The 14,022-nt window shown below is 40.7% G+C and overlaps 1 protein-coding gene across 9 annotated transcripts in view; it reads left to right on the top strand.

Annotated features, from left to right (window-relative positions):
• Positions 1-14,022, top strand: part of CDH19 (cadherin 19) — a 153,810-nt gene that overhangs the window by 132,625 nt on the left and 7,163 nt on the right. For all 9 annotated transcript variants that reach the window (XM_075416536.1, XM_075416535.1, XM_075416534.1 and 6 more), the window contains 2 exons: positions 384-505; positions 9,398-9,515. In XM_075416536.1, the coding sequence (XP_075272651.1) occupies positions 384-505; positions 9,398-9,515 (240 nt within the window). The remainder of the gene's footprint in view (positions 1-383; positions 506-9,397; positions 9,516-14,022) is intronic.

The raw sequence follows: 14,022 nt of genomic DNA, 5'->3' as shown, positions 1-14,022 counted from the left end.
CAGATTTTATTTTTTACATTTAAACCAGGTTCTGACTTGGTAAATGAAAGAGTGAATAAATCCAAAATTTTACATGAAATATATGTATTTTAAGATATACTGTTATAATCTAATGTGACAGGTTTGTGAAAAAAAACCAGAAAACCAAAACCTTACCACCTTTTGTAAACAGAACCCCAGCAAAGAAAGAGGATGTCCTTTTCTATATGGCTATGATATATTTGAACTCATTAAAAAGATTTAGTATAAAATGTGTCCTGAGATCTCAGTGACTATTTTCTTCTTTGTAGTATATATGTAAAATTTTCTAACATTTACATTGCTTTAAAATGTGTAGTAGATTATTTATAACTTCTGATTTTTGTCTTTTTTTTAACCATTAGAAAATCCTGAAAAAATTTCAGAAGCTAATGTGTATATCCAAGTTCTTGATGTTAATGATCATGCACCAGAATTCCTTAAATATTACGAAACTTTTGTTTGTGAAAATGCAGTTTCTGGCCAGGTAAGATTGAAGGTGTTAACCATCAGTTTTCTCATTAAAATTAAGCCTTGGTCTGAGATTTTACTATTCCTTTTTTTAGTGATTATTTCAGTACTGTGAGTACAGGCTTTATTTTGTCTCTTTCCAAAGTTAGAGTTTATGATATACATATAGTTTGAAATGTAAATTTTAGAAGACTGACATGTATTTTTCCCCCTTTAAAACAAAATTAGTACATCTTGTCTGTTTGCAAAACAGGTAATAAAGAAATACAGACAGAAACTTATGAAAAAATTCTGAAGTCATAGTCTTGTTTCATGTGAATGACATCACTATAAAACTTTGGTCTGTTATTTTCAGCAACAGTATAATGTAGTCTGGGAGAACCAGACTTTGACCAGATCCAAACCAGATTCATTGTGTTCTTTGGTTAGAAATCATTTATTGTGAAATGAATTCAAACCCTGCCTAGTTTGTGGAAGTTTGAAGATGTTTAAGCCACAGCCCTTGCAACTCCTTCCCTAGCTGGCAGCTTAAAATTTTGTTGTGTTAAACATCTTTCCCTGGAGGTTTTTTTCCATTGCCTACTCCCCAGGTGAATGGGATAACATCAGTCAGCTGCCCTAACCACTCAGACACACTGCTGACTCTTCATTTTCCTCCTGCAAAAAGAAACAGAGGATGCTCAAAGCTGTTTTTTTTAAAAAAGGGTACAAAATGAGCAATGACAAAAGCAACAGCAAAAAGCTATAGACAGAAAAATTTATATTATTTTTCGCCACTCTACAGCATCATTTGCACATATGAAAAAGACCTTTGGGATATCTGTGATGGTTCCATTCAAACATTTTGCTATGTTTTGACTTCTGAATCACAGAGCCTCTTGTTTTACACCAGCTTGGTTTACTTGGACCTGGATTAGTCTGCAGTTAAACAAAGCTTTCCCTGTTTCTAAAGTAATTTCTTCATAGCTTTTTGCATCCACTTATATGTTTCTCTATCAGCAGTTGGTTTGTTTGTTCTGAATCTGATAGTTTTCCACCCTGCAAAGGTTACCTCTGATACAGAGGTACTTGGAGTAAGCCATTTCTTTTGGTATTTGAGTAACTCATTGACAGATCAAAGAACAGACATTAAAGCAAATGCCACTTTATGTTCCCTGTCTACAAGACAACATGAATAAAATATGGAAGCTTATAAAAGGCATATTTGTAATCCATGTTTTGGACTTGTCTGCATTATAAAAACACAGGTGATTTATTTCCCAAGATTTTTATTATTCCATAGTTGCTTACTGATAAATAACATCTGTATGCTAACCCATTAACGGCTACTTTTAAAAAAAGTATTTTTGTATATATTAAGTATTCTGGGAATCAACAGGACAAAATGGTACTGTAAAGAAGATACGTAATTGTTCCTGTTTAGCATTGTAATAGCTGAATGACAGATGAGGGTATTTTTCCCCTTTTATAGACATGCCAACTGTTACTCCAAAGTTTCTCTTTTCTTTTTTTTTTATTTTCTTTTTTTTCATTGCTATACGTTTTTGAAGTCACAGCCATCCTTAGTTTAGCCCTTGGAGACCATGGCAATAGTTTTAAGTAATCTTTTCACTAATAAATGACCTTAGGAAGAGCAACAGGAGATTGCTACTGAAGTACATAGCTATCACAGTCAGAGCTGATGATACTTTGTTCAATGTTTATGATTTAAACCACGATAGGTAACTGACGTATCTCCTTCGGTGTTATTGTTCTCTTTTTTTTTACTTTTTACTCACAGAAAATGTTTTTTACTTTCATCAGCAAGAAATTAAAAGGTTCAAAAATTATGTTATAGATGGCCTGATTGTCCACTGACTAACATTTACATTTCAGAAGAATCAGTATAAGCAGATGAAGGCCTTAATTAAGACATTACATAACTTTTTATCATAGCCAAATTTCTGCAATCCATTCCAAACAGCTCAGGAATCTCCTTACATGTTATGAGTTGAGATCAAAGCTTGTGTAGATATTCTATCACATTTCAGTTTTCAAAGTTGTTATCTTAATCCATTTAGCTTGAAATGATATGCTGCAAGATATTCTCAGAGATGTTCTGCACTTCTGGAATTCACTTCCTTCCCTGATCTCAACCTAATTGTGCTTACTTTCATGGGATACTCCAAAATATATTTGCATCCCACAGCTTATAGTGTTTGGGGGAGAGGAAGGAAAGACACTGCAGAGGAAAAGGCAGTATAAAAAAATAATTTGGCTTATATGGGTCTCTTTTTCTTGACATCTGCCGGATTTACAACAAAAGTAAATAAGTTATTTTTACGTAGCCTTGGAGTACACTAGGTTATGATAAAGAATGTGAAACACATAATGAATAAAATAATTGCTGTCCTAATTATCCAAACTCAGACACAGTTACTGATAGCTTCAGTCTAAAGATGAAGGCTTGTTTTGAAGTTTTGGATTTTCTGAAAGATTATCAAAAATTCTTTGACTATTTTTATTGAAGGAGTGTCCCTTTATGGACCTTCCACTAGACCACATTGCTCAAAGCCCCATTCAACCTGGCCTTTAACACTTCCAGAGAGGGGCATCCACAACTGCTCTGGGCAACCTGTTCCAGGGCCTCACCATTCGCATAGTAATGAATTTCTTCCTTATATCTAAATCTATTGTCTTATAGTTTAAAGCCATAACCCCTTGTCTTGTCACTACATGCCCTTTTAAAAAAGTCCATCTCCAGCTTTCTTGTAGGGTCCTTCAGGTTCTGGAAGGCTGCTGTAAGGCCTTCCCAGAGCCTTCTCTTCTCCAGGCTGAACAGCCCTAACTCTCTCAGCCTTTCCTCATAGGAGGTGTTCCATCCCTCTGATCATCTTTGTGGCGCTCTTCTGGACCTACTCCAACAGTTTCATGTCCTTGCTGTGCTGAGAACTCCAGAGCTGAACACAGTACTCTGGATGGGGTCTTAATAGAGCAGAGCAGAGGAGAAAAATCACCTCTCTCAACCTGCTAGCCATGCTTCTTTTGAAAGAAGCCCAGGATATGGTTGGCCTTCTGGGCTGCAAGCACACACTGCCTGGTCAAGTTGAGCTTCTGGTCAACCAGCACCCCCAAGTCCTTCTCCTCTGGGTTCCTCTTAATCCATTCTCTGTCCAGACTGTATTTGTGCTTTGGATTGTCCCAACCCAGGTGCGGGACCTTGCACTTGATCTTGCTGAACTTCATGAGGTTCACACAGGCCCACCTCTCAAGCCTGCCAAGCTCTGTCTGGAAGGCATCGCTTTCCTCCAGCGTGTCAACCACACCACACAGTCTGGTGTTGTTGGAAAACTTGCTGAGGGTGCACTCAATCCCACTGTCCATGTTGCCAACAAAGATGTTAAACAGTGCCACTTCCTATACCAATATTCCCAGTACCAATATTCTAGCAGACCCTTGCTCTACGCTGCAGCTGCAGATGCATTGAGTGTAACTTATCACAGAATCATAAGTTGGAAAAGACCTCTAAGATCATCTAGTCCAATCACCCGCCCAACACCACCATGCCTAATAAACCATATCCCAAAGTGCCACATCTAGACATTTTTTGAACACCTCCAGGGATAGTGATTCCACCACTTCACTGAGCAGCCTATTCCAATATCTGACCACTCTCTCAGGAAAGAAATTCTTCCTAATATCCAATCTAAACCTCCCGTGGTGCAACTTGAGGCAATTTTCTCTCATCCTATTCCTTCTTATTTGGGAGACAAATACCTGACTCATTACAATCTCCTTTCAGGTAGTGGTAGAGACCAATAAGGTCCCCTCTCAGTCTCCTCTTCTCCAGACTAAACAGCCCCAGCTCCCTCAGCCGCTCCTCAGAAGACTTGTTCTCTAGACCCCTCACCAACCTCATTGCCCTTCTTTTGACACGCTCCGGCAACTCCATCTTTTTCTTGTAGTGAAGGGCCAAAAACTGAACATAATACTCCAGGTGCGGCCTCACCAGTGCCGAGTACAGGGGGACGATCACTTCCCTGCTCCTGCTGGCCACACTATTCCTGATACAAGCCAGGATGCTGTTGGCCTTCTTGGCCACCTGGGCACACTGCTGGCTCATGTTCAGCCGCCTGTCGACCAGTACCCCAAGATCTTTTTCTGCCAGACAGCTTTCCAGCCATTCTTCCCCAGGCCTGTAGTGTTGCATGGGGTTGTTGTGACCCAAGTGCAGGACACAGCATTTGGCCTTGTTAAACTTCATACAGTTGGCCGTGGCCCATGGATCCAGTCTGTCCAGATCCCTCTGCAGAGCCTTCCTACCCTCAAGCAGATCGACACTCCCACCCAATTTGGTGTCATCTACAAACTTACAGAGGGAGCACTCAATCCCCTCATCCAGATCATTGATAAAGGTGTTAAACAAGACTGGCCCCAAAACTGAGCCCTGGGGAACACCACTCATGACCAGCCGCCAGGTGGATTTAACTCCATTCACAACCACCCCTCTACACTCGACCATTCAGCCAGTTCTTTATCCAGCAAAAAGTATACCCATCCAAACCATGGGCAGCTATTTTCTGCAGGAGGATGCTGTGGAGAATTGTGTCAAAAGCCTTACTAAAGTCCAGGTAGACAACATCCACAGCCTTTCTCTCATCCACTAGGCGGGTCAGCTGGCCATAGAAGGAGATCAGGTTGGTAAAGCAGGACCTGCTTTTCAGGATCCCATGCTGGCTGGGCATGAACCACTGGCTGTGCTTCATGTGCCGGCTGAGCGCACGCCAGATGAACTGCTCCATAATCTTTCCTGGCACTGAGGTCAGGCTGACAGGCCTGCAGTTCCCGGGATCCTCCTTCTGGTCCTTCTTGTAGATGGGTGTTACATTTGCAAGCCTCCTGTCATCTGGGACCTCCCCTGTTAGCCAGGACTGCTGATAGATGATGGAGAATGGCTTGTCCACTTGTGATATTTTGAAACAGTGGGCACTTTGGCCTATGCAAAATTCCTTTTTTCTGTGTTATATGAACAGTGATTCAACAACATTTATTCAATAGGAAAAGTTCATCAGCATACACGGACAGACATAGAAAGGCATTTAAGTGTTGTGTTACAGCCTTTGTAGTTGGTCTTCCTTTGCTGAGATTTACACCATTTTGCTTGTAGCTGAACAGAAACATCTTACAGTAAGCCCAGAGAAACTAGATCAATAGTCTTCCAATTTGGTTTTTCAAAAAAAGAAATAGAAGCAGTCAAAAGGAGAACCTTGGTCTTGAGGGAGAAACATAATGCAGGGTTTGGCTATAGTAATGAACATTTTAATCTATTACCTGCATTAAACTCTAATGGTCATCAAAAATTATTAAGAACAGAAAAAAATCCTACTACTTATAAGACCTCTGCCAATATGAACGAAATGGGTTCTGTACTCCCAAAATAGGTGTGTGATCAGATCTTTTACAGCCTATAAACCACAGCAGAGCTCCTATAGAAGGACATTGGGTGGAAAAGAAAACAAAAGAAACTAAAGTAGAAAGAAAGAGGTGGTAAATCTGTTCCTACTTCCTTCCATCTGTCTAATGGGAATGGTGAATCTATCATTGAGTATGGAAGCACGCACAAAGGATTCCAAATTATGCACTCAGAGTACTCTAGCATCAAAATTACTGTTACTGATGGTTGTTCTGATGGGCAGTCTATGCTTTAAGTTGAACTTGGTAGAGAGAAAGCCTTAGAAGTAGAAAGGACTATAATAGAAAATCTTCTTCCTTTTCGACGTCTTCATAATTTCAATTCAGTGAGACCAGTTGGGGTTGAGGAAATAAATTTGCAATGAATTTTCTTCAAGACTACCAGGCAGCCAACTACTCTATTTTTCATAACTTGTTATTTGCAATACAAACAACACTCAGCCAGGTAGTCTAGAAGAGTTTACAGAAAATTCCTTCTCTACAATACAATTAATCAGTGAGACATCAGAGCTGTTACTGGTATCTTAGACTTCCTCACTGAAGATATTTATTACTTGAAAGTGCCCACTAATCAGAAGGAGATAGAAGTTGAGTATAACAGGCCACATCTTCTTGTGACCTTTGATCAAAGGAGCTGCTGTTGGTCTCAGCAGTGATCTCAGTGTGTTTGGAAAGAAACAGTAAATGAGGTCTACCCACCATGAACTTAGATCAGTTTATCAAGTAAAATTGAATGAGTTAATGCCAATTTTAAAGAAATTTGCATTTTCACAAGGAGTGCTGGATTATTAAAGCTTCTAGATTAATGAGACTCAAAATAAGAAATTTTACAACAAGTAAGTTTCAGCCTGGTCAATACAACAACTGATATATCCTTGCAAAGAAACACATCATTCGCTCCATTTTCTGTGTTTACACTCTAAAATGTAGCGTATTTTTAAACCTTAACTTACAATCAAGAAGTGCAGTTTTTCTGTCTGTGATGCCAGTTTCCCTGGTGAAAGGCTAGAATCTCCAAGGTTAGATGCACAAAAGCCTAGGACACCAGAAAAAAACAGAAAGTTTCTTTCTGGGTGATTTTTCCTTTAGAGTCAGCAAAATCATAACTGCCTACTGCTCTCTGAATATTTTATAGACTCATCTGGGTTTTGCTGAATCTAAGTGGAAGTGATACAGTAAGAAATACACAGTACGGGTTTGCCCTGTGCTTATGTTCCAAATATTCTCCCACTTCTAAGGCAAATCCTTAAAGGCACGTGAATATGTCTAGAATACCCATAGGAGTTTTATGTTTGTGTAGAACAGTACAGTACAGATCAAAACAAGGAAAGGTGGGGTTTTTTTTAGGTAGTCACATACTCCTCAGAATTTTAATGATTGGATCAGACATGGATCAAATTTAGTGGGGCAAGCACATGCTGTATGTAAACTAAAGGATGTTAAAAATGAAACAGCAAAACAGTATCTAATACGTAACTGCAATACTTTTATGATTTTCAAACATGATGAACTCCTAAAGATACACTTTCCAAAGTAGCATTCCATTAGTAATGGCTTATACCTGGTTAAATAACTACTAATCAGAATGAAAACTTTAAGTATAAAAGGAACATCTATAACTAATTTTTTTTTCTTGGGGTTTTCTTGGTAGGTAGGAAATTATTTTCTAAGAATTAAGTAACTAAACTCAACAAAATTAGGTGTGGCTAAAATGTCTTCATGGATTACTATATTACTCTGTCTATTCATTCTAGCTTGGTAGACCCTGAATTGTATGGAAAGACATACATACATTCAAAACTTTTTCTCAGCTGTGGTCATGGAGACGTTACCAGCAAACCATCAACAAAGACCAACACAGAGTTTTTTAATTTTTTGAGGTATACGGCAGAATATTATCATGAAAATATGCCATTGTTCATGTTTTAGACTTGATATATATTTTTGTTCTCTATTGCTGTTCATATTGAACATATTCTGGGAACTGTATTCTGTTATAAAAATGAAACCTGTGGCGATAAGTTTTTGCCCTTCACTGGTTTCTTGACCTGCATGCCTATACCTGTATTTGTACCACCTTAGCTATTTTGTTTGCTCTGAGGAAAGGGAAAGAAATCAATGAAGAAGCTTTGTCCTTTGTACACTGTCACCAGGTACATCACTGAACAATCACTCTTCTCATTAGCGGCAATAAAAAAATCTCAATTGTTGTCTTTTTGCCATAAAGTGAATATATAGATTTGAAATAAATTTCACATATAAAAAGGGCAGAGTGCTAAGAATAAAAAGCTTCTGGGATTAGAGCCACATTTTGCACTCTGCTGTGATGCTTTTGATTTCATCAAAATTAGCTTGCTTGAAAACAAAAAGAATGTGTGCTGGAGTCTTAGATCTTTGACTGAAGAAGTGGTTTAATCCGGAAAGAGTTATCAAAGGCACAGATGGAAGACTGTAGTCACTTCCATTCACTTACCTCTTTGATGTTAAAGCATTGCTTGTAGCATTTAGGTGCTTTCTGGTTTTGGGAAAGTTAAGGCTTCAAGTCTCTTGGGTACAAATATCTACAAGGCATGAGATGACTAATGAAACAGAGCCCAAGTTCAAATCTGACACTATCTTTTCCGAAAGCTGGTGGGCTTGCATCAGTTTGCTTTCCTCCTGATTGGCAAGGATACTCACTAATATATGCTGATACTCAAGTCATTAAATACTTACTGATAAAAGTAATAAATGTGAGCTCTTTTTAAGCAGAAATATTGCTTATTACGTTAATTGTAGTGTGATTGTTGATTTACTGAGTGGAAACATGTTCTTTTGGATGATAACTCCTGTTTTTTGCTTTATTTTTGCAATGACTATCTGGTCTAACACACTTGTAAATGAAGGATACTTTGCTTTCTTGAGAAAAAGCAGTCAATAAGTTCCATAATCAATCTGTTATAATATCTAGAATCAACATTTCATTGCATGAACTTGTCACTATGTCTCACTTACAGGAGCTACAATGTATCAGTTGAATGATGTCAATGTGTTTGTAGGCTGGAAGGAAATGGGTTTTATATAGAGGGATTTGTTCAAAGGCAGGATGATGTACTTTTCACCTTGAAAAAAGGGGTGAAAAAGCTATATATAAGATTACTCTTTTCATTTATGGAAACTTCATTTACCCCTGGTCTTTTGATCCAGAAAATCTTTTTACATTTTCCCAAGATTTTAATGCCAGCCTCTCTCAAATAGATAAAAAATCAAAACAGAGTATTTACAGAATAAGAGTCTCAATAAGCCTGTTTGGGTATAGAAGGTGTCTATTTGTGAGTGCATAACTTATGGTCCAGGCATATTCACAGATCACATCTTTATCGTGAACAGTTTAACATATCTGACATATCCCTTTATTGTTTTAAAGGACAAGTGAATACTACTATTCCTAAACAATTCTGTTTATCTGTGTTTCCAGCTAATTCAAAGCATCAGTGCGGTGGATCAAGATGACTCAGCAGAAGGTCACCATTTTTCCTTCTCGTTGGCTCAGGAGGTCACAAACAACTCATATTTTACTGTCAAAGATAATGAAGGTAGTGTCATTCATGTAGCTCTGTAAGACCTTCCTAATGAAAGATGCGTACTTCTAGTGGTCCTCACTTTGCTAATTTTATAAACATTTCCAGTTGAACAGAAATTTTCATTACCAGATATGAACATGTCATGAGGTGCATTTCAAAACAATAATTCAGTACTACCAAACAGTTTATTTTTCTTTTTTGGCCAAGTAACATAAACAACAAGAGAGAATTTTATTTCAAGGAAAGAAAATACGCTGAGATGAAAAATACACTGGTATTCCGTAAAATTTATTTTCTTAATGTAGGATGTGGTGGGAATTACAAACTTTCTTGTTAAATTAATTTATTTGTCTAAGAAACAAGATCACCAGAAAGAGAAGATTGTTGTTAATGTAAGTCTGTTACTTCTTCACTTCAGAGAGACCAAAATTATAAACACAGAAAACAGGAATGTAATCTTATTTCCTAATACATTTTAAACTGCATATGCTGATTCCTAATGACATAGTACCAATGTCTTCTATATGTATTTTGATATTATCTAGAACTGATATTGATTGAGACTCTTATTAGAAATGTGATATACAGACCTGTCAAGCAAAACTAGTCTGCAGTGAAAACGCAAGTGCAATATCCAGTGGAGTTTCAGAGAAGATGATCGCTTAGAGCCAGTCTGCTGAGAATACAAACAAGAACTTCAGACTCGGCTAAAGTATACATTGTTCTTATCGGCTTTGCTAATTATTTGAATGTTCTGGCTAGGTGAATAAATCAATGGAAAGAAGTTTTAGAAAGTTCAGATTATGTTAAAAGGCAAAGTACTTCTCTCAATATCTCCAAAGTTAAAGTCAATGTATTAACATGCATTTCAATTCCGAACTTCATTAATCTCTCACTCGGTGCTAGGAAGAGATAAGTTGTTACATTAAGGTCAAATTGTGTACAAGCTGGGAGCCTTCGTCACTTTTGCTCATTCTGCACAAAGCCCAAGCACAGCCACACACAAGGCAATACGTCCAGTTCCTTTTGGTAGTTATGTATGGGCAGAAAATAATCTTTTAAAATATGGTACAGTCAGCCCTAATTCTCTCCATTTATATTGCATTTCATAGAAATGGCTGCATGAACTGGGACAGTGCCAGGCAAAAGCAAAAGAGACGCTACCAGATCTGGAACATTTTATCTGAGTTACTTTCTGAACTGTGACAGAAACCTAGAGGAACTTCAGTGTGAGGGAGTTAACTTTGTTAAACTGGTTAGATGTGTTACACAGGTAATGATAGAATCACTTTTATTGTTTTCTATGTACATGTATGCACACAGCAGTAATTCACTCTGCCATGATAAAAAATTACGACATGTAAATATATAGAGATTTTTCTTCTTTCCTTTATACACTGATTTAGACACAACTAATTTGTTTTGCAACAAGCTAAGATTCATATTTGAATTAGCTGATATGCAGCAGGAGCTAAACTTAAGCTGCTTACTCGGGTTTCTACAGAACTGATTTCTAAATAGTAATAGTTAAATACATAGCAAGGTGAGACCCTCTAGCAGCTTTTTGATAATTAGGTAGTAGGAGCTCAGCTAGGTTCAGTTTTTGTGTCAGGGAAAGAATAAAAAGACTATTTTAGTGGACTTTTTTCTTGCTTTTTCTTCTTTTCCTCGCCACCTGCTTTCTCTGTGTGCTGACAGACACACTTTTTGAAGCGTTTTGATTCGTAAACTGTCTATTTCATCTGTGAACTGCTGGATTGGTAGCAGTTGGTTACATGAAACCATTTTAAGAACTAATTAATTAGTCTGACCAGGTGTCAGGTACTGAACACAGTAGGGTATTTTTAGCTATGAACATTAAAAACAGAGTTCCTAGGTCAATTTTTATTATTGTTTCTGGAACACGTATGTCAAAAATAAGTGCAATTTATTCACGATTGACACAAAAAACCCACCACAGAATCACAGAATCACAGAATGGTAGGGGTTGGAAGGGACCTCTGTGGGTCATCTAGTGCAACCCTCCTGCCGAAGCAGGGTCACCTAAGCAGGCTGTAGAGGATCTTGTCCAGGCGGGTCTTGAATATCTCCAGAGAAGGAGACTCCACAACCTCCCTGGGCAGCCTGTTCCAGTGCTCCGTCACCCTCAGAGGGAAGAAATTCTTCCTCATGTTCAGACGGAACTTCCTGTTCTTCAGTTTTTGCCCATTGCCCCTTGTCCTGTTGCTGGGCACTACTGAAAAGAGCTTGGCCCCATCCTCCTGACACCCACCTGTCCTGGGTTCAGCCAAGACAGGGTTAATTTTCACCAGAATCCAGAAGGGGGCACAGCCATGGGGGCTGACCCAACCCCAACCTGGCCAAACAGAGCCGGGTATTCCATACCATGTGCCATCATGCTGGGTTCCAGTGAGGGGGGGCAGTGCGGTGGGAACTTGCTCGCGGCTCAGGAGCGCACAGCAGCCGTGCAGTCAGGGAGAGCGGTTCTGTTCTGCGGGTTTGTTTTGTGTATTCCCCTTTTCTGTATCGTTGTTGTTCCTGTTCCCTTTGTTTGCTGTTCTGTTAAACTGCCCTTATCCCGACCCACCAGTTTCTGCCTGTTTTCTTTCCATTCTCCTCTGCACCCCGGAGGAGGGAGGGGTGGCCGCGTGGCGCTTTTGTTGCCGGCTGCAGCTGAAACGAGAACACCACCCTTCAGACTTTTTTAAGTGTATATTAGGTCCCCTCGCAGCCTTCTCTTCTTCAGGCTGAACAAGACCAGCTCCCTCAGCCTCTACTCGTAGGAGAGATGTTCCAGTCCTCCCACCATCCTTGTACCCTCCGCTACTGGACTCTCCAGTAGCTCCTCATCTTTCTTGAAGTGGGGAGCCCAGAACTGGACAGAGTACTCCAGATGGGGCCTCACTAGGGCAGTGTAGAGGGGAAGGAGAACCTCCCTTGACCTGCTGGACACACTCCTCCTAATGAACCCCAGAATGCCATTGGCCTTCTTGGCAACGAGGGCACACTGCTGGCTCATGGTCAACCTGTCGTCCACCAAGACACCCAGGTCCCTCTCTGCAGAGCTGCTCTCCAGCAGGCCCGCCCCAAGCCTGTACTGATGCATGGGGTTGTTCCTCCCCAGGTGCAGGACCCTGCATTTGCCCTTGTTGAACCTCATCAGGTTCCTTTCTGCCCAACTTTCCAGCCTATCCAGGTCTCACTGAATGGCAGCATAGCCTTCTGGTATATCCACCACTCCTCCCAGTTTGGTGTCGTCAGCAAACTTGCTGAGGGTACATTCTAACTCTTCATCCAGGTCGTTGATGAAGAAGTTAAACAAGGCTGGCCCCCCCCGAGGGACACCACTAGTTACCAGTCTCCAAATAGACTCAGCGCCACTGACGACAACGCTCTGAGTTCTGCCATTCAGCCAGTTCTCAATCCACTTCACCGACCACTCATCCAGCCCACACTTCCTGAGCTTCCCTAGGAGGATATTATGGGAGACTGTGTCGAAAACCTTGCTGAAGTCGAGGTAGACAACATCCACGGCTCTCCCTTCATCTACCCAGTCAGTCATGCCATCGTAGAAAGCTATCAGATTGGTCAGGCATGATTTCCCCTTGGTGAATCCATGCTGACTACTCCTGATAACCTTCTTTTCCTCCACTTGCTTGTTGATGACCTCCAGGATAAGCTGCTCCATCACCTTTCCCGGGATGGAGGTGAGGCTGACCGGCCTGTAGTTCCCTGGGTCCTCCTTCTTGCCCTTTTTGAAGATTGGAGTGACATTGGCCTTTCTCCAGTCCTCGGGCACCTCTCCTGTCCTCCAGGACCTCTCAAAGATGATGGAGAGTGGCTCAGCAATGACATCTGCCAGCTCCCTCAGCACTCGTGGGTGCATTCCATCGGGGCCCATGGATTTGTGGACGTCCAGATCGCTTAAGCAATCCCTCACACAGTCCTCCTCGACCAAGGGAAAGTCGTGCTCTTTGTAGGCTTCTTCTCTTACCTCCGGGGCCTGGGATTCCTGAGGGCCTGCCTTGGCACTGAAGACTGAAGCAAAGAAGGCATTCATTAGCTCTGCCTTCTCCACCTCCTCCGTCACCAGGACACCCGCCTCATTCAGCAGCGGCCTCACATTGTCCCTAGCCTTCCTTTTGCTGCTGATGTAGTTGAAGAAGCCCTTCTTGTTGTTTTTGACATCCCTTGCCAGCTTCAATTCCAGGTGGGCTTTGACCTTCCTCGTGGCATCCCTGCACGCCTTGGCCACATTCCTGTACTCTTCCCAAGTGGCCTGCCCCTCTTTCCACATTCCATGGACCTTTCTCTTCCACCTGATCTCCACTAGAAGCTCCTTGTTTAACCATGCAGGTCTCCTACCTCCTTTGCTCGATTTCTTTCTCAGGGGGATGCACTGCTCCTGAGCATGGAGGAAGCAATTTTTAAACAGTGACCAGCACTCTTGGACCCCCCTGCTTTGGAGAGCCCTGGCCCAAGGGATTCCTCCCAGTAGCTCCTTGAAGAGGCCAAAGTT

Source organism: Opisthocomus hoazin, chromosome 3 (assembly GCF_030867145.1).
Source record: "Opisthocomus hoazin isolate bOpiHoa1 chromosome 3, bOpiHoa1.hap1, whole genome shotgun sequence".
Classification (NCBI taxonomy): domain Eukaryota; kingdom Metazoa; phylum Chordata; class Aves; order Opisthocomiformes; family Opisthocomidae; genus Opisthocomus; species Opisthocomus hoazin.
This window is presented reverse-complemented; position numbering and strand designations above follow the sequence as displayed.